The sequence below is a fragment of the Rattus norvegicus genome, chromosome 4, assembly GCF_036323735.1.
Source record: "Rattus norvegicus strain BN/NHsdMcwi chromosome 4, GRCr8, whole genome shotgun sequence".
Lineage (NCBI taxonomy): Eukaryota > Metazoa > Chordata > Mammalia > Rodentia > Muridae > Rattus > Rattus norvegicus.
This window is the reverse complement of record NC_086022.1, coordinates 14,112,688-14,140,488: the sequence shown is the minus strand read 5'-3', so window position 1 is coordinate 14,140,488 and position 27,801 is coordinate 14,112,688. Positions and strand designations below refer to the sequence as shown.

Here is a 27,801-nt window from a genome sequence, read left to right as displayed (position 1 = left end):
TTCCAGGACAGCCAGGGCTATGCAGAGAAACCCTGTCTTTTAAATAATAATTAATTATATATAATAAACAAACAAACAAATATCTGTCCTGGCCAGGCGCCGTGGCTCATGTCTTTAATCTTGTCTCTTGAAAGGGCAAGGCAAGGAGGACTACAACTTTGAGGCACAAGCCTGCGTAAAAAAGACAACGATTTCTAATTTTCCTTCTTTTCTTGCCCAGAATATAACACACGCTGTTTGTCTATAATTGTGAGCTGTGTTTCCTTTAATTTTCATCCCGGCTGTGGTTGAATCCTGGTCCTTATGCACACAGGCCCAGTAAACACTCTACAAACTGAGCCACATAGCCCCAGTCCTATTTACACATCCGTTTATCTACCATTGCGCAATCGTCTATTACAAAGCTATGTTTTCATTCACTGATTGAGGCTCACCCTCCCCTTTTTGAGATGGACTCTTTATATACCCCTGGCTGGTTTAGAACTCACCTTGCGGACTGGACTGGCCTCTGACTCACAGAGATCCGCCTGGCTCTCTGCTTGCCAAGTGCTGGGATTAGAGGTGTGCACCACCACACCCACCCCATCAGAATTCCTTTTCTTTTGACACTTCGGACCTTCCTAGCCCTTTGTTTTTATAGACAATGATGGACAGATGACTGTGTATGCCTGCGTCACACAGGGATTTGCTGAATGGAGAGGTCGTAACTTTAAAAGCGATGGTTGGCTTGCCCTCTGCAGGGCAAGTCATTTCCCACAGTCACTCCTTCACCTGTGAGAACCCACTCTCCACCATGGACCTTTGAAATGCACTATGGGCGGTTTTATTTTCACCAACTTAATGTCTTTATGTGGGTTCTGTTTTTAAGCACCATCTTAACCAAAATAGAGTGAAAAAACAAAAATAGCAGGAAAGTGAGTCCTACTCTTCCCACTGGATGGAAATCCGAACAAGCAGAACGATTTACAGAAGTACGGCATGTGGGTAGTAGCTACTGAAATAAACACTGATCGACTCCTGCCCTCCAATTCCAGTGCAGAAGACATCTCAGTGCCTGCAACCGGCTGATTTCAAAATGGGACAGTGATATTTTTAGAATAATTTTTTATAAAAAGCTTATAGGAAAAATTATGAGTGCAGTTCATTCTATCTGGAAAAAAAGTGAGGTTATCAAAACCGTTCCCATCCAGAGCCAGAGAGAGAGGCTCATCTGTTAAGGACACTTGCCTTTGCAGAGGACCCAGGTTTTGGCCCTAGCACAACACAGTGGTTCACAATTCACAATTCTAGTTGCAGGGGCTCTGATGCCTTCCTCTGACCTCTGTAGGCACCAGGCATGCATATGGTACATGCACACACCCACAGGCAATGCACTAGTCCACAGAGATAAATCTAAGATAAAAAGGAAAATATCCTTTTCCATCTAAGGCATACTCACCACTGCATCCTGCTAAGTACACATAAATTCCAACATCGCCGTACTCTTTCACAATCTGTAATATTCAAACAAAGCTTAATACATACGAGACACGGAAATTCATTTACTCCTGCTTCGTGGTTTTAGCAATTATGCACCATTAGGCTAATAAGCTGAGAGTGATCTTGCACTTCTCTAGTTTCCATGCCGACAAGAACTCAGAGTATCAACATGTTATTCAATTTGATTTTGGTGTAATAAAAGATATTATGATAATGGTTTTAAAATAAATATTATAGAGGTAGACACTAGGATATGTGCAGGTAATGTGACATCTGGGACGTGCTTCACAATGAGAAGTTAGTAGTGTTGGGAATTCGGGAAGTCAGGCCAGCCATAAACTGTTAATTGTTGAAGCTGAGGGAGAGTTGTTACTCGGGGATCATCATACTGCGCTGTGTATTTTAAAAAGTTCATAACCAAAAGTTTCAAAAACAACCACAAAGTAAGGGCTTGTGTTCCCTGTGGTGGCTGATGGGGATGTTGGGTTTGCAGACACTGAAGGACTCATTCCAGGTGGCACTTACCCCAGCCAGAGTTTTCACTCCAACAGAATCCATAAAATTGACCTGCGTGAAGTCTAGAATGACAGTGTGGATATTTTCCCCCTGGGGCAAAAACCTCTGCAGCTCTTCAGGAAATGTTGTTTTGATGACTATTGGGGGAAATTTGACTTCGTCGTCCTCTTCTTCAGGCTTCGTAGCATTTTCTCCATCTACTTCTGCATCCTAGGACCAAAATGAGACCAAGGAGTTTTCTTTCTGTTTTTAAAATTAACCTTATTTTATGTGTGATTTGTCTGCATGTATACATCATGTGCATGCAATACCCCATCATGGCCAGAAGAGGGCATCAGATCCCCAGGGCTGGAGTTACAGACAGCTATGAGCCACTGTGGGGTTCTGGGTCCTCTGAAAGAGCAATCAATGCTCTTAAAGACGGAGCCCCCTTTCCAGCCCCATTAAGACACGAATTTTCCAAACAGCTCATTTTCCCCGCCGTGAGACAGGTTTATAATGGAAAATAAGCCCATGTGTTCTCAGAAAACACATGTACCTTTATTTAGATTTTGCTCTTCAGGCACACAAACTCCACATAGCCCAGTATACTTTATACTTCCTATTCTTGTCTCTACTTTTCCCCAAATTTAGAAAAATCCTATTAACTTCAGCATGACAGGCCACAAGTTACCACAAGTCTAAACAGCAAAAACTAGCCAATGAGTCTTTGTCAACGGAACTACAAAGTATAGCGGCCAAATTCTTAAGGTGCTTTGTGATTTTAAGTTTCAAGAACAATTCTTTCACTACTTATTTCATAAACATTTTCATAGCTGACTTTATCACTGTCTTGTTTGTGTTCTTGAAACAGGATCTCATGTGTCCCCAGCTAGCCTCAAACTCTCCAGATAGCTGACGCTGGCCTTGATCGTGTGCATGCAGTACCCATCACGGCCAGAAGAGGGCATCAGATCCCCAGGACCGGAGTTACAGACCGTTGTGAGCCTCCATGCCTCCTGACGTGTCCTACCGCACCTAGCTTTGTCACATATCTATACCACACAGAAGAAACCTAGATCCTTCCCGGTGTTCACAACTTCAGGCTGCGTTTAGATTTTAGCCTGGTTAAAGATGGGGGTACGCAGGTCACTCACCACTTTGACAACAGTCGCGTTAGCTATGTTGGCATTTCCAACCTCCTTCGCGTACTTCCTCATGGCCTTTCTTCTTGCTCCCATGATGATTGCTGGGTTCACGCCAGTCTTTACAAAGACAGTGCATGTAAGGTCATGGCACAGCCCCCCCAGTACCCACCTGAACGCCACTAAATCTTCAACTCGCCTGGCCAATGGCTTTCTGTGCCCGAACCTTGCTCTGCCTTTCCCTCGGACGCCCTGAATCGAGTAACCCCCTGTGAGACCTTTAGTTATTTTTCTTGGTCTGAGTCTTTATTCAAGACTTAGCAGGCAATAAAGACCTGAAAGCAGCAGCAGCAGCAACCACGACGACGATGACAACCGTGCTGTGGTACTTACTAAACTTGGAAGGTTTAGATTCTTAAGACTTGATCGCGGGTTAGGGGATGTTGATTTTTAAGCATGACTGCCAGTCCCTAGAGTAAGGCTGCCTTTTCCCTTCTCTTTAAAGGTACTGTGTACACGTGACAGAGATGAGCGGTGGTGACGATGGCTCAAACATGGAAATGTACTTAATGCCAGACACTGAGCGCTACATTTAAAAATGTTTCAAATAGTAAGTTTTACATATAGTTTACTCTAGTAGGTATAGTGAGAAGTGATCCTTCTCTCCCTTCTAACCTATGATGCTCTCCTGTGAAAGAATCGACTTTTAATTTCTGATAAAAAAAATTTAAACTTTGTCCTTACTTTTATTTATTACTCCTCACAAGTAAACAAAAGGTGGCTCACCTTTCTTTTCAGTGCGCTGCTGTACAAGTCGCTATTTGCATAGTAAATTGGGGCATTTATTTGGAATATTTTTATTCCAGGAATTTCTTTCACCTGAGAAATAAAACACGATGATTTTAACACCTGGGTATATTTCTAATAAAATTCCAATCAGCTTCCTCCTCTAATATGAAGGTGAACACAGACAGATAGTGTGACGAGCCCTCTTTCCATGTTTAGACAAAATTATGTCACTCTATCCAATCTCTGTGAGGAAGGATCGCACAAAGAAATGGTTTTGTTCTCATGAGTTGGTTACCTAGGCTAATCCTCAACTCCTGGGCTAAGCAACTCTCACTCCTCTACCTTGTCAGGAGCCGAGACCTCAGAACAGACAGCCATGTCTTACTTGAAAGCTTAAAAAACATACATCTTCCCATTTATTTTACAATATAGGCTTTGTTTCTTTCTTTTTTTTTTTTAAATGGTAAACGCAAGGAAAAGCTGGGATAAAACACCTGAAGGAGAAAATAATATGGACGGGAAGCGAGGCTGCTGCCAGTTAGGCCTGCAGACCAATGAGGTGGACTCCAGCCAGGGACGGCACATGCAGATGCAGATTTACCTTGTCGGATCCACAATTCAATTCTTGAGAATCTTTGTGGACCCAAAGATGCTATTTAGAGCTTAGCACTTTATTAGAAAAAATAATTACCTATTCTAACATCAGGCTCATTTCCTAATACTTCATAGTGAATCCAAGATTTTCTTTCCCCCAAGCAGGAAACAGACGAATTAGTTTTCAGAGATTCTAAAAAAATCTTTGAGAATCTATGTAAGACAAGAACATTCAGAATCAAGGAACTTTGAAGGTATGATTTTAAAGAGTAAGCTAGACAATGCTGTAGTCTCACCACCTCGATTTTAACATGGTTGAAATGGATACTTCTCTATTGGCTTAAAGTCATCGAAAGAAAACCATGTCCATACGAACCGTGTTCTCAGCTTCGGTGTGTTCTCAGCACACATTAAATGTGTGCTTTGGATACCCATTCTCATTACGAATGAGCATTAGGAAGTGGGGAGGTTAATATGGAGTACAGAGTACCAAACAGTCTAGACAGTCACTGAGATCGCATCTTGTCATATCAACCCCTAGTTCTCTCTTCTTTCTTCCTTTGCCATGGGCAGAAACATTACCCACATGCTTACAACCATTTAAGACATTGGACAAAGGTCCTACCTCCTCATAGGCATCAATGTCAATGTATACATCGGTGTCAGGGAGCTGTCCCAGGACTGTGTAGCTCGGACTGTGGAGAGAAGGAAAGATCAGTTCAAGAGGCTAGCAAGGAAGGGGCTATCCTGACCCCATAGAGTGCCTAAGCACCATTTCTGTGCAGTTCTAGGACCTACTGATCCCAGAGAGGTCAACCCTGTTTTTGGATGCCTAGAGCAAAGAGATCTCTTTCCCAAAATATCCATAGTGTCTTATTGCTTATTATTACAGTCTGTTACACCTACCCCTGACATGGCACGTGTAGCTATCTATATGTTCTAATTTTATGGAAATGATAAAATTTGGTTTAAAAATCAGTCTCTAAAGCCAGGTAGTAGTGGTGCACACCTTTAATCCCAATACCCAGGAGGTAGAGGCAGGCAGATCTTTGAGTTCAAGGCCAGCCTGGCCTATCGAGTGAGTCCCAGGACAGCCAGGGATATACAGAGCAACCTTGTCTCAAAGAAAACCAAAATCCAAACAAACAAACAAGCAAACCCACACACACACAAAAACAAAAACAAAAACAAAACAAAAACAAAATACCAGTGTGAAAAACTCTAGGCTTATGAAAAGCTACATTTAAATCATTCCCTCACCACATGCTATGACTGGGGTAAGTTCCCCCAGTCACCTTAGTTCTGCATTTCTGTGGGTGTAGAACTGGAGATGCACCATTGGGTTGCGATAGTGGGATGACATAAGGCACTTGTCTTTATGGAAAACTAGGCACATTCGTGGTCACAATCACTCACTCCCATTTCCTTATCTTGTCCACACCAGTGTCATCATCATCTGCCTGTCATCCTCTGGGAAGACCAACTCGTGTAAGGGAAGGGCAACATCTGACTACAACAGCTTGAGAATCTAGTCTTTCAGCAGAGGCACAGCAGAATCTCCACAAATCTCAACTCAAGGAAGATTGAGAATTATTTTACTGTGCTTTATAAAGCTGACTGAACCATGAGCTTACGGGTGAAGAAAAGACTCCATTGCATGAACAGCTCCCACTGACCATGGAGAAGGGGTTTAGGAATGCTTGTTGAATGCCGTGATTTCTCTTCAGAGCTGTGTGTTCTGAGGAAACCTGAGTGTTTGGAACATGCTTGTGCTGGACGGATTCATGTCCACATAAGTAGAGTCTGAAAGCAGGGATCACCGATTGAGAAGATGCCACCATAAGACTCAGCTGTAAGGCATTTTCTTAGTTACTGATTGATGGAGGAAGGACCAGCCCATTGTGGGTGGCACCATCCCTGAGCTGGTGGTCCTGGGTTCTATAAGAAAGCAGTCTGAGCAAGCCACAGTGAGCAAGTCAGTAAGCAGCATGCCTCCATGGCCCTGCCTCCAGGTTCCTGCCTTGCATGAGTTCCTGTCCAAGCTTCCTTCAGGGATGAACTACAATGCAGAAGTGAGTCAAATAAGCCCTTTCCTTTCCAACTTCCTTTTTGATCAGAGCGTCTAATTGCAGCAATAGAAACCCTCACTAAGACAAGGTGCTGGTAGCTGACTCCTGGAAGTGTGCCCTGCTTCTAGAATAAGAAGCAGCTGAGAATAAACGGGTGTTCTGAGCAATGGCTTCCCAAATGCCAACCTGCAAACTCCCAGGGAAATCACGAAGAACAGGACGTAAAACTCAAGTCTGATTATTAAAGGGAGATGGAGATGTATATCATTAAAACCAAAATAAAAAAGAAGTCATAGAACCTTACTACGTAGAGGAAGCAAGCAGCTTGATCTGAAATCCTACTTTGTCATTTGTCAAAGGACATGGAGTTTGGCTGGTTTGCTTTGGAGCTCAGGGTCGAGCTGAGACCTCGCATCCAGTGAGTTTAGGCTTCATCACCGAGCTACACCTTATCTCCCTAGGTATCTTTGAAGCGTATTGTTTACCAGAGCTCCAGATTGAGATAGTCAACTCTAGATCTTTTTTTTAAAGATTTATTTATTTATTTGTTTACTTATTTATTTATTATATGTGAGCACACTGTAGCCGTCTTCAGACACACTGGAAGAGGGCATCAGACCCCATTAGATGGTCGTGAGCCACCATGTGGTTGCTGGGATTTGAACTCAGGACCTTTGGTAGAGCAGCCAGTACTCCTAACCATTGAGCCATCTCTCCAGCCCAACAACTCTAGATCTTAATAGGACCCTGTGCTACAGGCCACAATGGGAAAAGCTTCCATAGAGGAAAATGGACGATAGGGGGCTGCAGAGAAAAGGCTCCGTGGTTAGGAGCACTGGCTGCTCTTCCAGAGGACCCAGGTTCAAGTCTAGACACTCAATTCCAAGCACAAGGCAGCTCACAAGTGTCTGAAATCCCAGTTCCAGGGGCTCCAACACCCTGGTGTCCACAAGCACTGGACACACGGGACATAGACATACATGTAGGCAAAAATACTTGCACACATAAAATATTGAAATATAAAAGGTGAAAAACTGGACAGCAGTGTTAAAAACTTGTTATAAAAGTAGTTAAATCAATTCTCAATTTAGACTGCATGTTTTTAACATTTTTCTTTTGTGTCCTTTCAACTATGAAAATGTTCTCTTCCTACCTAGAAAGCAGACGCACCGCTATTCTGCAGGAAAAGGGTTAACATCCTCACTCCTTCCACCCAAGGGACCTTTCAAATTTAAAGGATCATTGTGTGACTTTTAAGCACAGACAGACTGACCTGCATTTTCATGTGGGAGGGAGACTGCCCTTAGTTGAGTAGGCAGGACCACAGGAACACGTCTACATCTCTATACCCCTTATTCTCATGCAAACTTCATATTTAGACAGATTATTTTATACTTTCCCCAAGGGGCTTGCTTTCCTATCGGGACAAAGGGACAACAGGGCATGGTGGCTCAAAGTGAAGGACTGTTAGAAACCTGTAAAACTAGGTGTTGGAGTTTGCACCACGTCATCAGAGTCCAGATCAGCATGTGGTACCAAAGAGCGTTGCCAAAACATGAGTAACTCAGAGGAGGGCGAATAAGCCAGGGCATCTTGTGCCAGGCCATTAGGATGCATGGTCTTAGAACGAGACCATCTGGGTCTTCTTCAACTGGACACGGCAGAGCATATGACAACACTAGATGGAATTATGTTTTACTTCCCCCATTTTCAAGCACTGAGACTTGAATTCAAGACTTTGAACACAGCAGACGTGAGTCCTACCCATGCAGCTCTTCTTCCAGCCCCAATAGAACATCACTGGACTCCATTCCCACTGAGTCTATGCTTGAGGTCACAGGGTAACTTCAGCTGTGACCATTTCAGCAGGGCACTCACCTCTGTGTTCTGTAAATCACAGTGAGCAGAGCAATGATCACAGCAGTAATCAGTCCATAGTCCAAGCCCAGGAACAGGGAGGACACAAAGGTGGTGAGCCAGATGGTCTAAAGGGAAGTCGAAAAGCTTCTAGAGAACACGTTAATAATTCCATAAGAAATACATGCATACACATGCACAGCTACACAGATACACACCTTACCTGATTAACACACCCATGTACACACATGCACACACACACACAAATGCACACATACATGCATAGGTACACAGATGCACATACACACCTTACCTGATTAACACACCCATGTACACACATGCACACACATACACAGGTACACAGATGCACATATATGCCTTGCCTGAGTAACACACCCATGTACACACATGCACAGGTACACAGTTGCACATACACACCTTACCTGATTAAGACACCCATGTACACACATGCACACACACATACATGTATAGGTACACAGATGCACATATATGCCTTGCCTGAGCTACACACCCATGTACACACACATGCGTGCGCGCACACACACACACACACACACACACACACACACACACACACCCCTTGCCTGAGTAACACAACAATTGGCTGCATTACTATCTTTCTCACGATTTCATTCACACTGCTGGTAGCTTCGGCAGTGACGTGTAATGGACAGTCATCTTTACTTACCAACTCGATTTTGCTGGTTCTCCAGAAAAAGGGCAGGTCTGAGAACTGCATGAACATTCCTTTCAGGTTGACAATCACAATGGCGGAAAGCACGGCCTACCACACAGCGCCGGCGTCAGTGCCTTCCAGTCATATACACAGGGCCCCCTTGGCCGGCCTCTTACCACCTCCCTCCTGCCTTTCCCACCCCTTAGTCCCACCTACTCCTCATGGGGCACTCAGGGGACCTTCTGAGGCATGGACAATTGGTCTTGGACCACCAGCTCTATGTCCTAACAGGAAGTCTCCGTGGCGGCAGAGAGGTCCAGAATCAAATTTGTGACTACAGCCATTATTTTCCCGTCCACTGTTCTTCTCCTTAGGCCTTTACTTCTTTTTTTTCTGATTTCTCTTAGATTAAGTACAACCAGTAAATAAGTGTCTTGTAGGTCATCAGAGTTTTAACGAGAATGGAAGGTCACGGAGGTCAGGGATAGAAGTATCTTGGGGTCAGCCAGCCCAAAGACCACTTTGCTGATGAGGAGACTAAGTGCCGGAGCCCACGGGCAGGCATCGGTCAATAGGTTATGGGCAGGACTTAGACCTAGACACGGGCAGGCAGCGGTCAATAGGTTATGGGCAGGACTTAGACCTAGACACGGGCAGGCAGCGGTCAATAGGTTATGGGCAGGACTTAGACCTAGACAAGGGCAGGCATCGGTCAATAGGTTATGGGCAGGACTTAGACCTAGACACGGGCAGGCAGTGGTCAATAGGTTATGGGCAGGACTTAGACCTAGACAAGGGCAGGCATCGGTCAATAGGTTATGAGCAGGACTTAGACCTAGACAAGGGCAGGCATCGGTCAATAGGTTATGGGCAGGACTTAGACCTAGACAAGGGCAGGCAGCGGTCAATAGGTTATGAGCAGGACTTAGACCTAGACACGGGCAGGCAGCGGTCAATAGGTTATAAGCAGGACTTAGACCTAGACACGGCTGTTTTCCATAGTACCCTGCTAATGATGCAGCAGATAGGAAAAATACTCTTTAAGAGAGCCACGAAAACATAAACAGAGTAGCATGACCTCCCCCCACCCCCCAAACCAGCCCAGCGTACACACCTGGGGTAATGACTCAAAGAGGAATCCAGTGGCTAATATGACCAGCAGGATCATCAGTGAGGCCAAGCAACCTGCAAGCTGGATGGGAGAGGACACAGGGGAGGAAGAAGCTTTTAGACTAGAGCCACGGCACGCACAAGCTGACCTTATTTTTGCCATTTTCACTGTGGGAAAACCAAGAACATATCGGTTTACAGAACATTCCTTTCCTAACATTTCCAAACAAATGAAGAAGTTGTCTTATTCAGGGTTTCTTTTTTTTTTTTTTTTTTTTTTTTTTTTTTGGTTCTTTTTTTCGGAGCTGGGGACCGAACCCAGGGCCTTGCACTTCCTAGGTAAGCGCTCTACCACTGAGCTAAATCCCCAGCCCCTTATTCAGGGTTTCTATTCTTGCACAAACATTATCACCAAGAAGCAAGTTGGGGAGGGAAGGGTTTATTCAGCTTACACTTCCACATTGCTATTCATCACCAAAGGAAGTCAGGACTGGGACTCAAGCAGGGCAGGAAGCAGGAGCTGATGCAGAGGCCATGGAGGGATGTTATTTACTGGCTTGCTTCCCCTGGCTTGCTCAGCTTGCTCTCTTATAGAATCCAGGACCACCAGTCCAGGGACAGCACCACCCACACTGGGCTGGGTCCTCCCTCCTTGATCACTAGTTGAGAAAATGCCTTACAGCTGGGTCTCATGGAGGCATTTCCTCAAGGGAGGCTCCTTTCTCTGTGACAACTCCAGCTTGTGTCAAGTTGACACACAAAACCAGCCAGTACAGAAGTCTTCCAAACTATTACATAAACTTATAACCTCCAGCTTATAACCTTTAACCTATGCCTGTAGCCCTCCTTGATGGTGAGTTCCTCTGACTCATTTTAAGCAGAATCTGAACTGCCTAAGCATCCTGGTTAAATGTTCTTGTCAGAGGTGGAAAAAGACACTGGGTGCCAACCTGAGCTCAGGAACAGAAGGTTCAGAATAGCATTTGCTGCCCAATATGGTGGGCACCTATTGCATGTAGGTCAGGGTTTCAGTTTTTAAAAATTAATATTAGATGTTGCATAGCCACATTTCAAGCACGTAAGAGCTGTGCATTGCTAATGGCTGCCATGTTGGATGGTGTGAACGCTCCATCGGATGGAGCTAGCCTCATGGCCATAGTCAGTTTTAGGCCTTCGGAAAAAGCCTATTTTTGAACATTTAAGGTTAACTGTAGTGAGTAGAGTTTCATATAACTTCTAATTCAACTGGAGAATGTACCTCTGTTCTACAGATTAAGTTTGATTTGGATTTGCTTCAATCAATTATGCCTTCCTCTGATCCACTGTGCAGCTCAGGGACGTATGGATCAGCAGGCCGAAGCTTTGTCTGGATTCAGAATAGAATCGAGGGCTGTCAGTCACCATCCAGACCGCTGGCTCGTGGAGGACTGCTGTCTACGCACCTGTGTCTTCCCTCCAGTTCCTTCCTGAACAAGGCTTCGAGACAAGGAGCAAGAGATTGAGAAGGTCTGGAAGAGAGATCCGATGGAGTTGCATATTCCCAAGGCAATGAGCTCCTTTTCCACGTGGGGACAAAGCAAAGACAACAGACAGTAGGTCAGTCCCTCTGAGGGAAGGATGGAGAGGCGCTCTGGACACACGCCTTCAGCCACACAGGCTGCCCCTCCCCCACCACGCAACACCACGTTTCTTTACTGTGAGTTTACAATTGGAATTCGGGCATATTGTGTCATGGAGAAAAACTGGATTTTCACAGCATTGGAGACAAATGCTGTGATCCCTACCCACTTCCCAGTTTCCCAAACTCACTTTCTATGCAAACACCACTGGAAAAAAACATGCATATAACAGAAAAAAACTTTTCAAGAGAGAAAGTTCTGGAAAAAAAGAGAGAGTTCTGGATGCATGGCAACTGGCATCTCTTAGATGTCTAGCCTGTCGCTCATGAAGAAGTGCATGCCTGTGCCTTCTTGGGACCTGTGAGTCCTGTTTTAAGGCTACTTTGAAATTTCTAGGTTGGTTTTATATAAATAAGGAACATCTGGTTCCTTTAGACCTATATGGGCACAGGGTCCATGCCCCCTAATCCCAGCATTCTGGAGGCTGAGGCAGGATTACCACAAGTTTGAGGCCAGCCCGAGTTGCATAGTTACATGGTGGGTGAGACCCTGACTCCACAATAAAAAAAAAAAAAAAAAAAAAAGTCAGTATTCCATGACGTCAAAACGTATCTGATAGCCTGGTGTGGTGGCACATGCCTTTAATCCCAGCACTTGGAAGGCAGAGGCAGGCAGATCTCTGAGTTTGAGGTTAGCCTGGTCTACATAGTGGGTTTCAGGACAACCAGAACCACATAGTGAAACTCTGTCTCAAACAAACAAATGAACAGAAGTATTTGCTAGACCTTTCTTAGTAAGAATGGATTCTCATTCTGTGCTAAGCCTTTGCTATTTAGTAACACATGAAAAGAATCTGCCACAAAATTAAATAAAAATGTGTGAGCTAGAATAGACAATACAACAAGATTACAGACCATGGCCTGTGGGTTAAATACCCACTTGCAGCTATGCTACACAAGAAGGCAGCGAAGAGAATACAAATTCCCAACACTCAGAACGCTCAAGCAGGACTGTGTGAGTTTGAGGCCAGGATAATGTGAGACCTTGTGTGTAACCAGGGAGAGAGGGAGTAGGGGGTAGGGGAAGGGGGAAGTAAGAGGGAGGGGGGAGGGGGAAATGAGGGGGGAAGTGAGAGGGAGGGGGAGCGGGAAGGGGAGAGGGTGGGGCAGAGGGAAGGGGAGGGGGAGGGGGAGGGGGAGGGTGAGAGGGAGAGAGGGCTTGGTGCTCGCCCCCAGTGAATCGTGCATGGGGAGCTGATGATATTTACCTGGTTGCCATCAACCTGGTAGCCATGCTTATTTGCCAAGGTTTTGGCCATGGAGATCGTCACTGAAAACCCAACAATGGCGATGGCAATGGCGTCCACGTACACGAGGTGGAACAGGCTGGTGTCCGGGTTGGCGGGTGGGAGTAGTCTGAAAAGCCAAGGTGACGTTAACTCAAGCGCTGTGTTCACTAGCGGGTAAGCGAGCACACGGAGTGGAGCAGAACAGCGAGAGGGCCTTATCTGCACACGAGATGACCCTGCTGGTTCCAATGTGGCAACAAGAAGGGTCCGCCTGCTGCCTAAGCCCTCCCTGGTCCAGGATGCTGAGCGGTGCTCTGTGGGACGCGCTGTCTCTACAGATTGTGTGCCCAGTTATTTATGGCGGAGTAACCTGGTACCCGACGACTCCAGACTGGGGAGAGGGGCTCAGGGGAGTACTCAGATGCAGGGACACCGGAGCCAGGCTTCGGGTGGGGAGTGTTTTGGATAAGCATGGCTTAAGGGAGAATTTCTGCTCTGCTCTCTCTGTGTCATTCATTGTGCCTTCAGCTGAGCTCTACCACAGAAAGCATCCCCTCCCCCCCCACCTTAGGTCTCTAGTGGAAACTGGAGGACGACCCCAAAGTGTGGCTTCTGAAACCAGGTGAAGGGGAGCCCACTCTTCAATAGTGTATTTGGAACACCTATCCTAAAGTCCCAGGGTAGGGAGTCCCTTCAGTGTTATGAGTAACAGCGGGGATTCTCAGATGCCTCTTGCTTAATTTGAGGTTAAATGACTGCAGCACTCACCTCACTGCTGCATAAGTCAATCATCACATTCTTTGTGTGGGAAGTCCCCTGAGCTGGGTTCTGGTTTATTTAACTATTTCTTTTCTTTTTTTTAGATTCAATTGATAAGATATAATTGCCCATCTAAACATACAAAGCCCAGTACCATCCATCCCTTAGGAACATTAATAACAACCTGTAAATACACATTGCAGAATCGTAACGTCAGCCTCCATCGTCCTGCCACAGCTTCTCTCTCTCTCTCTCCCTCCTCTTCCTTTCTATTCCAGTCTCCTCCTCTTCCTTCAAATTTCTCTCCCATCCATCCTTCCTTCTCCTGCAATGACAGGCCTCCTTCTATCTTGTACCTGCCCCTCATCAGTACTTTACAAATTCAATGGGGGAGAAGTTTCTGGTGAAGTCACCTGATTCCTGAGTACTTGACTAGGCCGCTGTCCTTGGGGCAGTGGAATTAGCATCAAAATACAGATAACTTCAGGGCAAACCACAACATTTCCCCCTTTTTGCCCAGTTAAAAAAGTCTTTTCACAGACTGGAGAGCTGGCTCAGTGGTTAAGAGCACCGACTGCTCTTCCAGAGGTCCTGAGTTCAAATCCCAGCAACCACATGGGGGCTCACAACCATCTGTAATGGGATCGGATGCCCTCCTCTGGTGAGTCTGAAGACAGCAACAGTGTACTCCTATAAATAAATCTTTAAAAAAAATGTTTTAAAAAAAAAGTCTTTTCACTTACATATAAATTGAGTACAATTATTACCATCCTACAATTTATAAAGCATATGATATATTCAACACCCAGTCCATCACTATATCAGTTAAACAGAACATTAGTTAGCTATTCCAGCTTAAGAAAGGCTTAAACTCTATATTATATCTTGGCTAGCTTGTATACTATCTGATAACTATCCAATAAAATATTTATATTCAGAGTTCAATAGCCTGATAGGCTATGAGACTATAATCAGTCTTCAACCCCGTCAGAAATCTTTGACTGACCAAATATCTATATACATAGGAAGTCTAACACGGCTTCCAGAACTGAGAGGTTGTAGAGACAAATCTCCACTAGCACAGTCCCCTATTAGCAACATGTGAGCGCAAGTCTTCAGCCTTCTGGCCCAAAATCAACTGACAGACTGTTGAAATGCAGATTTTGAAGGGCTGATCACCCTGTCTTGGCAGAGTTTATCAGTCAACTATTCTGCTTCTTATGATCTGTGAATGAGGCATCATCAGACCCAGACTTTACAGATGAGGACATAACGCACAAGGTCAAACAACTGTGGGCCCAATCAGTTCTTCCTTAAGAACACAAAACCACGAATAACTTTGTTAGCATCCTGTCTAAGCTCCACCCCCACAGTTACCTGGCAACAGCCAGGTATCCCTGGCACTATAAAAGGGGCTGCTTGCCCCCTCCTCTCTCTCTTGCTCCTGCTTCCTCTTGTTCTCTCTTGTCCCTTTGTCCCTTCTCTCCCCATTCCCCTCCCTCCTCCTCTCCACATGCTCATGACCAGCCTCTACTCCTCTCCTTCTCTAACCTTCTCTACCCTCTCTTTCTCTCTCTGTCCCTACTACCCTCTTACCTCCCCTCCCCACGCCCTGAATAAACTCTATTCTATACTACACTGTTATGGTCAGTCATCGTCGTGTGGCTGGTCCCTCAGAGGGAAGAAGGGATGTGTCAGCACGGGCCTGCTGAGGCACCCCTTCCCCTAGACCTCCATAGAGCATAACCCCCTCTTCTCCTTATCCTCTCTGTATCCTTTTATAACACAACAAACTTGCCTTTTTACACCAGTATTTTCACACCGTGTCATGGTACAAGTTCAAACCCTGGCCTAGGGAAAGGAGAAAAGGAAGAGAAGGGAAATAGGCCCAAGCCTGGGTTGTTAATCCTCTTCCTTTCAACCGGCCTATTTCACAGGTGCCACCAATATCTCAAAATACAGGTTAAAAAAAAGCAGTTTCAGTTGTGAATCGATTTTCCCGAGACAGAACATGGAGACGAAGTCAGGGATCTGCCTACAAACAGGGGCAGCCTGGCGGCTGGTTTAGGCCTGAAATATAGGATACCGAAACAAGACATGTTCTGAAGTGAGTTCAAGAAAGTAACCCTGGGAACGTCACCAATCAACTGCCACTTTCTAGGGCCTGAAGGGTCTGCTTTCTTATGAGTGCATATTGCGAAGCACAACCGTTAGCTGCCAGCCGTTCCTCTCACGCTTTCGGGTGTAACTACTTCTCCATGTAGATGTGGCTTTCTGCTGAATCTGGGCTGGCCTTCAGATTTGCTGTTATGGCTTGCACCATTTGTGGCACTAGTTCGAAAGCTGTGGTGCCCTTAGGAGTGAGGCCTGGTGTCTTAGGGTTTTACTGTTGTGAACAGACGCTATAACCAAGGCAACTCTTGTAAGGGACAACATTGATTGGGGCTGGCTTACGGTCTCAGAGACTTAGTCCATTATCACTGTGGTGGCACATGGTGGCATGCAGGCAGACAGGGTGTTGGGGACGCACTCGAGCGCTCTGTATCTTGATCCACACTGGATGTAGCTTGAGCTTGTGAGACCTCAAAGCCTGTCCTCCACAGTGACATACTTCCCTGGACTACACCTGCTCCAACAAGGCCACATCTCCTCATGGTGGCACTCTTACAAGGCCAAGCCTTCACACACATGAGTGTACGGGGACCATGCCTGTTCCACACCTGGCCAGCAGAGGCCAGGCCTGGAAAGCTCTCTCTACCCCTGGTTCAGGCCTCGGCTGCTCTGCCTCTCAGTCCATTGTGAGGAGTCACTGTCTCACACTCACGTCTCCACAGTAGATGGAACTGCTCTGGCTTGCCTGTCCCAAAGTGGAGTGAGAGGGACCGAGAGGGACAAAACAACTCTCCCCTTCTTTATGTTGTTTCTGCCAGGTAATATGATCACAGTCACAAAGTATGCAGAGCTGGGCATGGTGCCTCAGGCCTTTGAGCCCAGCACTGGCCAGGCAGAGGCAGGCAGATTTCTTTGAGATCAAGGCCGGCCTGGTCTACAGCCAGGGTTTGTCACACAGAGAAATGCTGTCTTGAAAAACCAAAAACCAAAAACTAAAGACCAAACCAACTAACCAACCAACCAACCACCAACCAACCAAACAAACAACCAAGAATGGAAGAAACAGCTGTCACCATGACAGGCCTGACCTCTCGCTACTTGGGTCCTTAGAACTGACTTTGGGGAGGAATAGGGAAGAGTTTGAAGCTTGGGCTGGATAAGTCCTAGAAGGCTGATGAGAGCTTCCTGGTTGGTTCTGCTGGGAGTTTGCAAGTCTCTAAGGAGAACTGGGCTACAGGTGCTTTGTGTTACGTTTGGCCAGGATCCTGGATATTTGGGTCCATGTTCTGAAACTACCAACGAGGCTGAACGTGAAGGTCAATCACCGTGATGGAGGAAGCTTCGAGACAGCGGAACATTTCAGCCGAGGCAAAGTGACTCCTTGTTGCTTATAGCCAGTTAATGAGAATTTAGATAAACACTAGGGCAGATTGGCCAGAAAAAGACAGAGCTGCTACAGACAGAGCAAATGATGCGGTTACAGATGATATAGAGAATTTCGCCGTGAAAGAGAAGCCAGGGGCCATGCGATGGAACAAAAGGAAAACCAGACCCTCTCTCTGAAGGCCCCAGGGCATTAGAATGCAAGTTTATTTGAAACTTCCCTTTCGAAATCGAGAAAGAAGAAGGCATGCTCTGCAGAAAAGGGGCTGCCTAGGAAAAAGCTTTCCCAGGTCCAGCAGGCAGGCTCTCACAGGCTACTGTGGCTGCGCTCCAGGTGGCCCCAGTTATTTCTTTTTCTTTTTCTTTTTTTTTTTTTTTCTTTTCTTTTTTTCGGAGCTGAGGACCGAACCCAGGGCCTTCGCGCTTGCTAGGCAAGCGCTCTACCACTGAGCTAAATCCCCAACCCCGCCCCAGTTATTTCTTAAGGCTGGCAGCACAACTTGGTGTCATGGACATGGTGCTGGTTTTGCAGATGTGCAGAATGCAGTAGTTTTAGGTCATTTCGGCTTCCACCAAAGTTCTAGACAGAAAAACTTGTGACGTCAAGTAATGTGTAGTCCAGATTCCCTGTGGGAGGCCTCTAAGCTGAACTCACAATTAGCGATGGTTTGACTTTGCAACGCCCCCCATAGCTCATGTTTTGAACCCTCAGCCCGTAGCCATGTGCCTTTAGGAAAGAGGAAGCAGGTCAGCGGGGGAGGGACTTTGCAGGTCACCTGCACCCCTTGGTTCTCTCTCGTGCTCTCTCATCTAAGCTTGTCACACCACCTGTGGAGTCAGTAGGTGATCCTGCTGCTCCTCCACTCCCTCCTCACCTGCTTCGGTGACCAAATCACTCTGAAACCCAGAGGACATCCTGAGCTGCTCTCTTTCTGTTTCCTTTTCTCTCTTGTCCTATGAGGTGTTTTGGTCACAGTAATCCAAAAATGTTGCTGTGACACACTAAACCAACAGAACAGAGGGAGTGACATCACTTCAAGCCTTGTAAGGCGTGGGAAGCCCTCAGCTCTCCTCTCTGAGGAAATGAGGTTTGGCTGTTCAGCTGGAGATGCCATGAGGAAAGATGCCAGCCAGCTAGCTGCTCAGGCTGCTTCCTGACTCATCGTGTAGCCTAGGCTAGCCCCACACTTGCTTTCCTTTCACCATAGCCTCCCAAGTGCTAGAGTACAGGTGCACCCCACCACATTTGGACACCTGTTTGGTTTTTTATAAGAGGATAGGTTTTTGGGGACCCAAGCTTCAGAAGGTAAAATACCCCTTTTTTTTTTTTTTTTTTGTGAGCTGGGGACCGAACCCAGGGCCTTGCGCTTGCTAGGCAAACGCTCTACCACTGAGCTAAATCCCCAACCCCGAGCCCTTCTTTTTAAAGCTAAGCTCGCACCCGTGGAAGGGGTTTCAGCGCATCCTGGTACGGGCCATAGGAGGACAGGCGTCAGGAGGAGTCACTGACATGGATGTTAACGGGTACCAACCTATCTGTGTGTGTGTGTTTGTTTGATTGTTTAAAGGAGAAAGTTAACTGTTAGGCTTTCTCGTTTAATTAAATTATTTGTAACTAGTAACTGAGTAGGATTATCTGCTGGATCCAATCAGAGGCGAGTGTTGATCATAGACCTCCCTGTTAGAGAGTCCTCATGAGGTAATGGAAAGAACACGAACTGGGTATCAGAGGAGCTGGCTCTGGGGCCAGGCTGAGCCGCAGCACTGAGCTACTGAGGCGTCTGACCCAGGACTCTCAGGTGTCAGACTCCCCGGAGCCCTCCTCCCTCCCTCCTCCCGCACCCAGTCCTCTCAGCTTTCGTTCTCACTGCTTGCTCTTGCTGATTGACTGTTGTGTCCACAAAGCCCTCGGCGGGCAAGGACAACTTTTCGTTTGTGCGTTTGTAACTGCCATGTCCCTGGCACGGGGTTGGCATTAAGTAAACAGTTGCCAAGCAAAACAAATGAGGATAAATGAACTTTCACAAAAATCAGGGGCAGCGACATGTATTGTCAGTAGGTTTACTACGAGCCTCAGATGGGATGTCGGGTATACAAGTGTTTTTACAAGTTCTCAGTCTAAATTGAAAACCAAGTTATTGCCTTACTACGCTTTTACCCTGAGTCATTATAAAAATGAAACCAACTCTGTTTTGATGTTTACAGTTGAAAGCTTTGCCTCAAGTCCTGGCTCATGGAAGTCTGTCTGTGTGAGGTGCTTTGTCTCTCTGCCTCCCTGGAGACTCCTGTTGGATGCAGCCTCACGGAGCATGACATCTCCTCTCCGTGCCCAACATCTGGGCACATGGCTGGAGAAGAGAAGGGAGAGAGAGAGAGAGAGAGAGAGAGAGAGAGAGAGAGAGAGAGAGGGGAAGACAGAAAGGGAGACAGAGACAGAGAGACAGAGATAAATAGAGAGACAGAGAGAAAGAGACAGAGGGGGGCGGACAGAGAGGATTGGCCAGAGTCAGGGAGACAGGTGGATGTAGAGACTCCCTCTTGTCTTTTAAATGTAAAAGAAGTAATTCATGTTAAAAACATGTAATTAGATAATGTAGAGGAGGCAAAGAAGAAACCAGCGTAGAAACAACAAGTGGAAAGCCCACTGGGGTGAGCCCTGGAACTCCTAGCTAGCCAGCCTGCCTTAGATGCCTGCCGTGTGTGTCACCCCCAGCCCTCCCTGTGTTGTCCTCTGCAGTCTCACAGCCATCACAGGGCCAAGTGTGGACTACCACACTCACGGCAGATGGGACACGTAGGGTTTTGAGAGGAGAAGGCATCTGCCCAAGGATGTACAGCAAAAGGCTCAGGCTAGAATTCAGGTCTCTGCTCTAAAACCCTGTGTCACTCAAGGAGAGATTTTTTTTTTAAATGGTTTAAAGACAAGAAAAACCTTACTCCCAGCTGTCGGTGGGATTGAAAAATCCGACAGCTGCTCTAGATAACAGTATGGAGGTCTTTAAAAAACAACTCAAAATACCATCAGTGTCTCAGTTACTTTTTCTGATGCGGTGATAAGATTCTCTAATAAAAGACAACGGAAGGAAGGGTTTATTTTGCTTGTAGCTCACGTATCGTCCACTACAATGGGGAATTCAAGACAGCGGGAAATTGAGGAAGCTAGTCCCATTGCGGATGCAGTCGGGAGGCAAAGATGATGTGTGGTGTGTGAGCGCACTTTCCCCTTTGTATACAGTCCAGGATCACAGCAAAGGGGATGGTGCTTCCCACAGTGCGCAGGTCTTCCCACTTCGATCTAATCTAGAAAATCCCCATGCCCGAAGGCCCATCTTCCAGGTGATTCTAGATTCCATCCTGTTGATAATTGAGGTTAATCATCATATTGGGTAATCCCAAGAGAACTACTGAAAGACTGACCAGCATATCGGTGCCCAGGGTGCAGCTATTCACAATAGCTAAGCGGTGGGTACAAATGACTATCCATTGATGGGTGAACGGAGGAACACAGTATAGGGTATACACACAGGGGAATATCACTCAGCCTTTGAAAAGGGAAGAACAGACATGGCCACCTCCTGTCACCAGGCAGGATTTCAGTGGTGGGAGGGGGACACCAATCCACCAACAAAACCTTTGACCCCAAATTTGACTTGCCTATAAGATGTACGGGGGCATAGATGGAGCAGAGATCCAGGGATTGGCCAACCAATGGCTGGCCCAGCTTAAGACCCACCCCATGCGGGAGAGCCAACCCCTGGCACTATTAATGATATTCTGATATACTTGCGGACAGGAGCCTAGCATGACTGTCTCCTGAGAGGCCTCACCCAGCAGCGGATGGAAACAGATGCAGAGACTCACAGCCAAACATCAGGTAGAGCTCAGGACGTCTCGTGGAAGAATCAGGGAAAGGATTGAGTGAGCCAGAGGAGTCAAGGACAACACGAGACCTAGAGTCAACTAACCTGGGCCCATGGGAGCTCCCAGAGACTGAACCACCAATCAAAGAGCACGGAGGGCTGGATCCAGGCCCCTACACATTCATAGCAGACGTGCAGCTTGCTCTAATGTGGGTTCCCTAACAACTGGATCAGGGTCTGTCTCTGACTCTGTTGCCTGCCCCTGGATCCCTGTCCTGTAACTAGACTGTCTCGTCTGGCCTCAGTGGGAGAGGATGTGCCTAGTCCTGCTGCAACCTGATGTGTCAAGGCAGGTTGGTGCCCACGGTAGGCCTTCCCTTCCCTTCTCAGAGGCGAAGGGGAGAGGATAGTGTGGGAGGGGCTCGTAAGGGTGGGACTGGAAGGAGATGGTGGCTGTGATGGGGATGTAAAGTGAATGGATACATTGAGAGAGAGAGAGAGAGAGAGAGAGAGAGAGAGAGAGAGAGAGAGAGAGAGAGGGAGGGAGGGAGAGAGAGAGAGAGAGAGAGAGAGAGAGAGAGAGAGAGAGGAAGAACGTGCTGTCCTGTGTCCCATTACGGATAAACCTTGAGGGCACTGGGCCAAGTGAAATAAGCCAATCCCCCAAAAGATGAGTGCTGTGTGATCATTGATAACAAAGAGACCGAGAACAGTCAAATCCATGTAGCAAAAACCTGAAGTGCAGTTACCAGGGGCCGAGAGACGGAGAGCAAAGGTACGGATGCCCAATAAGTGTGGAGCTCAGATCAGCAAGACGAACGTGCACGGACATCTGTTTCACAGTGTGAATATGTTCACCGCTACCGAACTGAGTGTTTACAGGAGCTTAGTGGGGCTGGGTAGATGGCTCAGTGGCTGAGAGGTTAATTCTCCCGCGGAGCTGACGAGTTTGGCTCCTAGCACCCAGGCCAAGTGTCTTACAATCGCCTGCAGCAATAGCTTCAGGGAGTCCAAAGCCCTCTTCTGGCCTCCATAGATACCTGAAGATGTATGCATGAACACACACACACACACACACACACACACACACACACACATATACACACACATGCACATGTGTGCACACACACACCACACACACGCACACTATATACACACACATTTACACATATACACACACACACATGTGCGCACACACACACACCACACACCACACACACACCACATACACACACACATGAAATCTTTTTTAAAAATGGTTAGAAATAAAATCTTTCATTTTTTTCTGCTATGCTATCCTACTCCCACTAGACAGGGTCTTACTATGTAGTCCTGGCTATCCTGGAACCTGCTATGTAGACCAGGATGGCCCTGAACTCACAGAGATCTACCTGTCTCCTGTGTGCTGCGATTACAGGTCTGTGTTATCTTTTCCAGGTGCTACAAGTTTTAACTAGCACACACACATACACACACACACACACACACACACACACCCATACATACGCATACACATACATCCATACATACACATACACACATATATACACATACACACATACACACACATTCACACATACATACACACATACACACACATATACACATACACCCACACATACACACACATACACACATACATACACATGCACACACACATACACACATACACACACACACACACACTCATGCCTGTAAAGTCTCCAGCTGTCCGATATGTATAGAAAAGGTGATTTTTTTCATGCAACATTTGAGATATTCACTCTTCTTCAGCTGTTTTCTTACCCCAGAGGAAGTGTCCCAACGACATCCACGCTGTAGGACTCGTGCAAGTTAAACCCTGCAGAAATGCCGGTCCCCATCACCACCTACAACAGACACAGAACCAAACACAGCTGAGAGACGAACGCTGACACATGACAAAAGGAAGGCTCAGTTTGTCACACAGAAGATCTGTCCTCACTTCTCAGTATTCAGAGTAGGGTCTTCAGCTGCCAGCCAATTCCTCTCTGACTTTACCCCACAAAGAGCCCACAGCTCAAGGCCAGAACCCATTTTTCTTATTTGCTGTTTCCAGGCGAGGCATTTGGTTAGCTGACTGCAGCTGGGGAGGCCATCACTAGGGTTGGCCTTGAGTTTGGGGCAGGAATGTTGGCCATACTAAGTGTGAGGTGAGGGTGCTAAACTCACATATCACCATGGAACCCACATTTGCTTTAGAATTCTTCTGCTGCTGTCCCTGCCTCTGGGAAAGCAGTATGGGGATGGCCAGAAGCCTCCCAGAGGGTAACAGGTTCAGAGTACACATATAGCATGTCACTTGGAGTGGTGCTTGCCAGGCTGCACGGTCAGAACCTAGATTTACATGAGTTACAAAGCACAACCTTCAAGCAGACGAACACGGCAGAAGGTGTGATAGCTTCTCCCTTCATCCTCAGCAACTATGGCTTCCATAACTTTTGGGATGGGCTATCCAGGAGAGAAGGAAGGAGAGCACTGGGGATGGCAGTTCCTCCAGGGGTGGCCTCTGTATAACTGCTGGTAAGGCCAGCTTGTGTCTGTTAGACACAGCAGACTCAGGGGTACCAGTAGCTTTGCTCCCTCCAGTGAGATGGCTCTGTAACGGTGAGGGCATTTGTACCTGTCAACTAGAAAGGAATCTGTTGTACATCTTAAACCGGAGGGATGCCTAGAATATTTAAGCTCATAGAACAAATACGGTTCAAGGCTCGATTTTATGATGGTGGTAACTCATTACCAAACCATCTGACATGAAGAGATGTATCACCGAATGCAAAACTCAAGACAAATTTATAATAAAACATAGACTGCATGCTTAAAAAGAACCATGAAGTTTGTGTGTGTGTGTGTGTGTGTGTGTGTGTGTGTGTGTGCACTCAAGTACATGCCACATTGTGTAAGTAGAAGTCAGAGGACAATTTTGGGGAGTTACTTTTCTCTTTCTACCACGTGGGGCCTGGGGATAGAACTCAGATTGTCTGGCCATCACATCTGCCTAGGAGAGAGGTTTAAAAGGCTCTGTGAAGATATTATTGAAAGAGTGTAATTTCAATGATAGTTGTGGAGAGCCACTCCCTGGGGAAGCAGGAAGGGGTCTTTAAAAGGAATCTGGGCAGTGGGCAGAACTGGTACCCAACATAGGACGACCACCTGCATGGTTTATGTCCTCAGCGGGCTTTGCTGCCCTTCTCCTGGCACAGCTGCCCCAGGCCTCTTGCTGTTCTAAGGAGAAGCTGGAATTCTGCCCCAGATCCTAGCCACAGAAGGGGTTCTGAAATTGTTAGATCTCTTTTGCCCTTTCACTTTCTAAGAAACGACCAGAATATGGCTCAGGGCAGACATATTTCTAGCGCAGAAAGCCCCAATGAGATTCTAAGCACAGAATAAAAGGAAAAAAGATACTTGTGGGACTTTGCTAAGACCAAGGCAAGGAGTTCTTTGTGAGCCACGTCAGACAGTTGTTTTCCCAGCTAGAGCTTTTCTGCTTCCAAATTTGTATCAAATATATATTACTTTTGTTGCTCTTTTCTTTCTTTTAAAAAACCAAGTTCTCCCTATGTACCGCAGGCTAGCCTTGAAATCACCATCCTCCTGAGTCAGCTTCCCAAAGGCTGAGATTACAGGCACATACAGGCTGACGCCTGTGATTTTTTGGAAAAAAATAAAAACCTTTGTGGGTTCCAAAGTTTCAATTCAGGAATCCACTGAGCAAGCCACTGAGGATTTAAAGGCTGCAGGGAAACAGCTGTGTAGACTCCTAGTTGGAGGCAGCTGCCAGTTTGAACATCCGTTCAGACCGCGTTCCTTCTGATACTGTCACATTGTCACAAAACCTGGGTGCTCTGTGGATGCTCTCTGTGAAGAGGAATGTGGAAGTGGTGTTCGTTCTGACTCCAGGTCTGCGGCTGTGGAAGGCCCACTCCAGGCGCGCATCCATGAACAAACCACTGTGGTCATTTAAGGACCTAGTATTGTTTATTTCAATTTATCTGCACATTTCTTTTTTATAAAATGGTACTAATTTTTCAGTCATGAATATGTTGTGAGACATTTGGACTTGACTTATGTGAGGCCCTGAGACATTTTCTTTCAGTCTAGGAGCACCAGAAAACAAAGAAAATTGGGGAGATTTTGACTTTTCAAAGTGGAAGTCACCTTATTATAGTAAGTAAAGGTATTGATGTTATCATGGTTAATTAAAATACTGCGTGATATTTAAAAAAACATAATTTAAAAAAAACCCCAAATTCTTCCACATCCCACCTTTCATAGGCAACCAATGTTAAAGTGTGCATTTATTTGTATCTGCGCTTAGGTTTTTTTTTTTTTTTTTTTTTTCTGGAGCTGAGGACCGAACCCAGGGCCTTACGCTTAGATTTTAAAGGTTATCCATATCTTCATTTTACAGCATTTTTCTTTTTACAATGTTTTTTTTTTTTTTTAGTTGTTCTGCAGGGCAGAGATGAGGACCCTCCAGCTCCTTGTCCCCCAATCACTGGCTTCAGAATCCCCTGCGGGATCAGGCGCTCGTACTTACAGCAAAGAACTCTAGAGGAATGGGCGCTGGCAGTTTCTCTTTAAATCTCTCATTAAACTCCTTGCCACCCAACAGCAAACCAAAAACCATGAGGCCGACGCCTAGGGAACACACGTTGAGGTTTTTAACATTCTGCAGCACAGCCACGGTACTCTGTAACACAGTGAACACCGGACGTTATGTCAAGCAACGGCTCCTGGACCGCATGAGTCAACACGCGTGAGGTCCCCAGACAGGCAGTCCACAGAGACAGGGGCGACAGAGGCTAGCAGGGCTGGGTGGAGAGAAAGGGGTGGGAACTTTCTGAGTGGGACGCTTCCATCCCCGTTGCTCAGGAAGGTTCCAGAATGGAGGGCGACCTCAGCTTCGTGGTCAAAAGAATGCACTGTGTATTTAAAAGTCATGGGGGCGGGGTTGGGGATTTAGCTCAGTGGTAGAGCGCTTGCCTAGCAAGCACAAGGCCCTGGGTTCAGTTCCCAGCTCCGGAAAAAAAAAAAAAAAAGAATTAAAAGTCGTGTGAACCTTTAAAATACTGACTGAGTCTGTGTGTACGCCCGAGTGTGTGTACTTGAACAACGCGCATATGGGAGCCTGTGAAGGTCAGAAGTGGTTATTGGGTCTCCTGGCGCTGGGGTGACAGGCAGTTGTGAGGCACCACTGGGTGCTAGAAATCAAACCCAGGTCTCCTGCAGGGGCAGAAGAGGCTCTTGACTGCCGAGGCACCTCTCAGCCTAACTTCCTGTCAGGTATAGTTTAACACAGGAAAAAAAATCCAAAATAATCCCAATGAGCCTCAGCTTAAAAGCGACTTGAGTTGAAGTAGTCAGTGAATATTTTAAAAGTACATAGCAAGTAAGATTTCAGTGGCAGAATACATATTTGGCATGCTTCAGGCCCCGGGTTCAAGCCTTAGCACACTAACTGAAAGGTTTTAGGATGAAGCATTTCTCCTTATATCTTCCGCAGGTTAGGAGGCATTTTTCTTTTACCTAACTGTAATTATGAATATTTTATATTCATAATTCTTATCTGACAGCATGATAGGTTCATTGTTGTTTTGTCTGAGACAGTTGCTCACTACGAAGTCCATGCCGACTTTGAACTCATGGTCCTCTAGAGTGTCAGTATGTCAGGGGTGCTCCACTGGGCAAGGCTCACGGCGTTTTTGATCTGTTGATATCTGAATGTAGCTCCTGTACATACAGAAAGAACGACCCTGGGGCTGACTTGTGAGCATCACGAAAGAATCAGGGTCAGCACTGCAGGATACTCAGAGGTAAAAACACGGCAAAGCTTTAGAGAAGGCTTTTTTTTTTTTGTTGTTGTTGTTGTTTTTGTTTTTGTTTTTTAAGAAGAAATCGTCACGAGAAGTTGATAGTGAAGCCAGGCAGGCTTTGCAGCCAGGGAAAGATGTTTAGAAAGAAGCCCAGGAGAGGTAGAGAAGAAAGCTACTTAGTCATAGCTTAGAGCTATGGTCTGGATACCCCAAATATAATCATTTCATCTGACACCAACAGAAGAGAGAGGCCCCCACACCTGGGCTGCACAGCCTAGGCCGCACGCAGGCTGCATATTCTCTGGGACGAGTCATTCTGAGAAGTCTCAGAGTCTGAGGTGTGTTTCCACTTGTCACAAGAAATCAATAACTTATGGGATATCTTTACAGTTTGATTCCAGTATTGTCAACTGAGGGTTCAAATGTAAATGTCAGCACCTCAAAATGGCTGTCCCAGAACCCCAATCTAAAGGTGTTTGTACTTTCTGAGCTCTCTGCTCCCCTCTTTGTAGCATTTAACATACTTGTAATGAGCTGAATAACTCATGGGCTACCACAGCTATCTTCCCATTGGACTGCCAGCTCCAAGGCCAGGCCGCGTCTACTCAGATCACCATCTTGCCTAGAGAAGGGTCTGGCATGCACAGGCCTGCAGAGGCTATGGCTGAGGGTCTGAAAATGTCCTTTGTAGTAGTCAACTGGCTACAATTA

General features: G+C 46.3%; 1 protein-coding gene across 1 annotated transcript in view; it reads right to left on the bottom strand.

Moving 5' to 3' along the window:
• The window catches only part of Slc26a5 (solute carrier family 26 member 5), a 39,029-nt gene that overhangs the window by 1,032 nt on the left and 10,196 nt on the right, over positions 1 to 27,801 (bottom strand). The window contains 12 exon segments of the mRNA NM_030840.1: positions 1,439 to 1,493; positions 2,005 to 2,205; positions 3,132 to 3,239; positions 3,906 to 3,998; positions 5,128 to 5,197; positions 8,450 to 8,556; positions 9,138 to 9,233; positions 10,240 to 10,317; positions 11,678 to 11,791; positions 13,122 to 13,269; positions 23,042 to 23,124; positions 25,815 to 25,967. Coding sequence (NP_110467.1) covers positions 1,439 to 1,493; positions 2,005 to 2,205; positions 3,132 to 3,239; positions 3,906 to 3,998; positions 5,128 to 5,197; positions 8,450 to 8,556; positions 9,138 to 9,233; positions 10,240 to 10,317; positions 11,678 to 11,791; positions 13,122 to 13,269; positions 23,042 to 23,124; positions 25,815 to 25,967 — 1,306 coding nt within the window.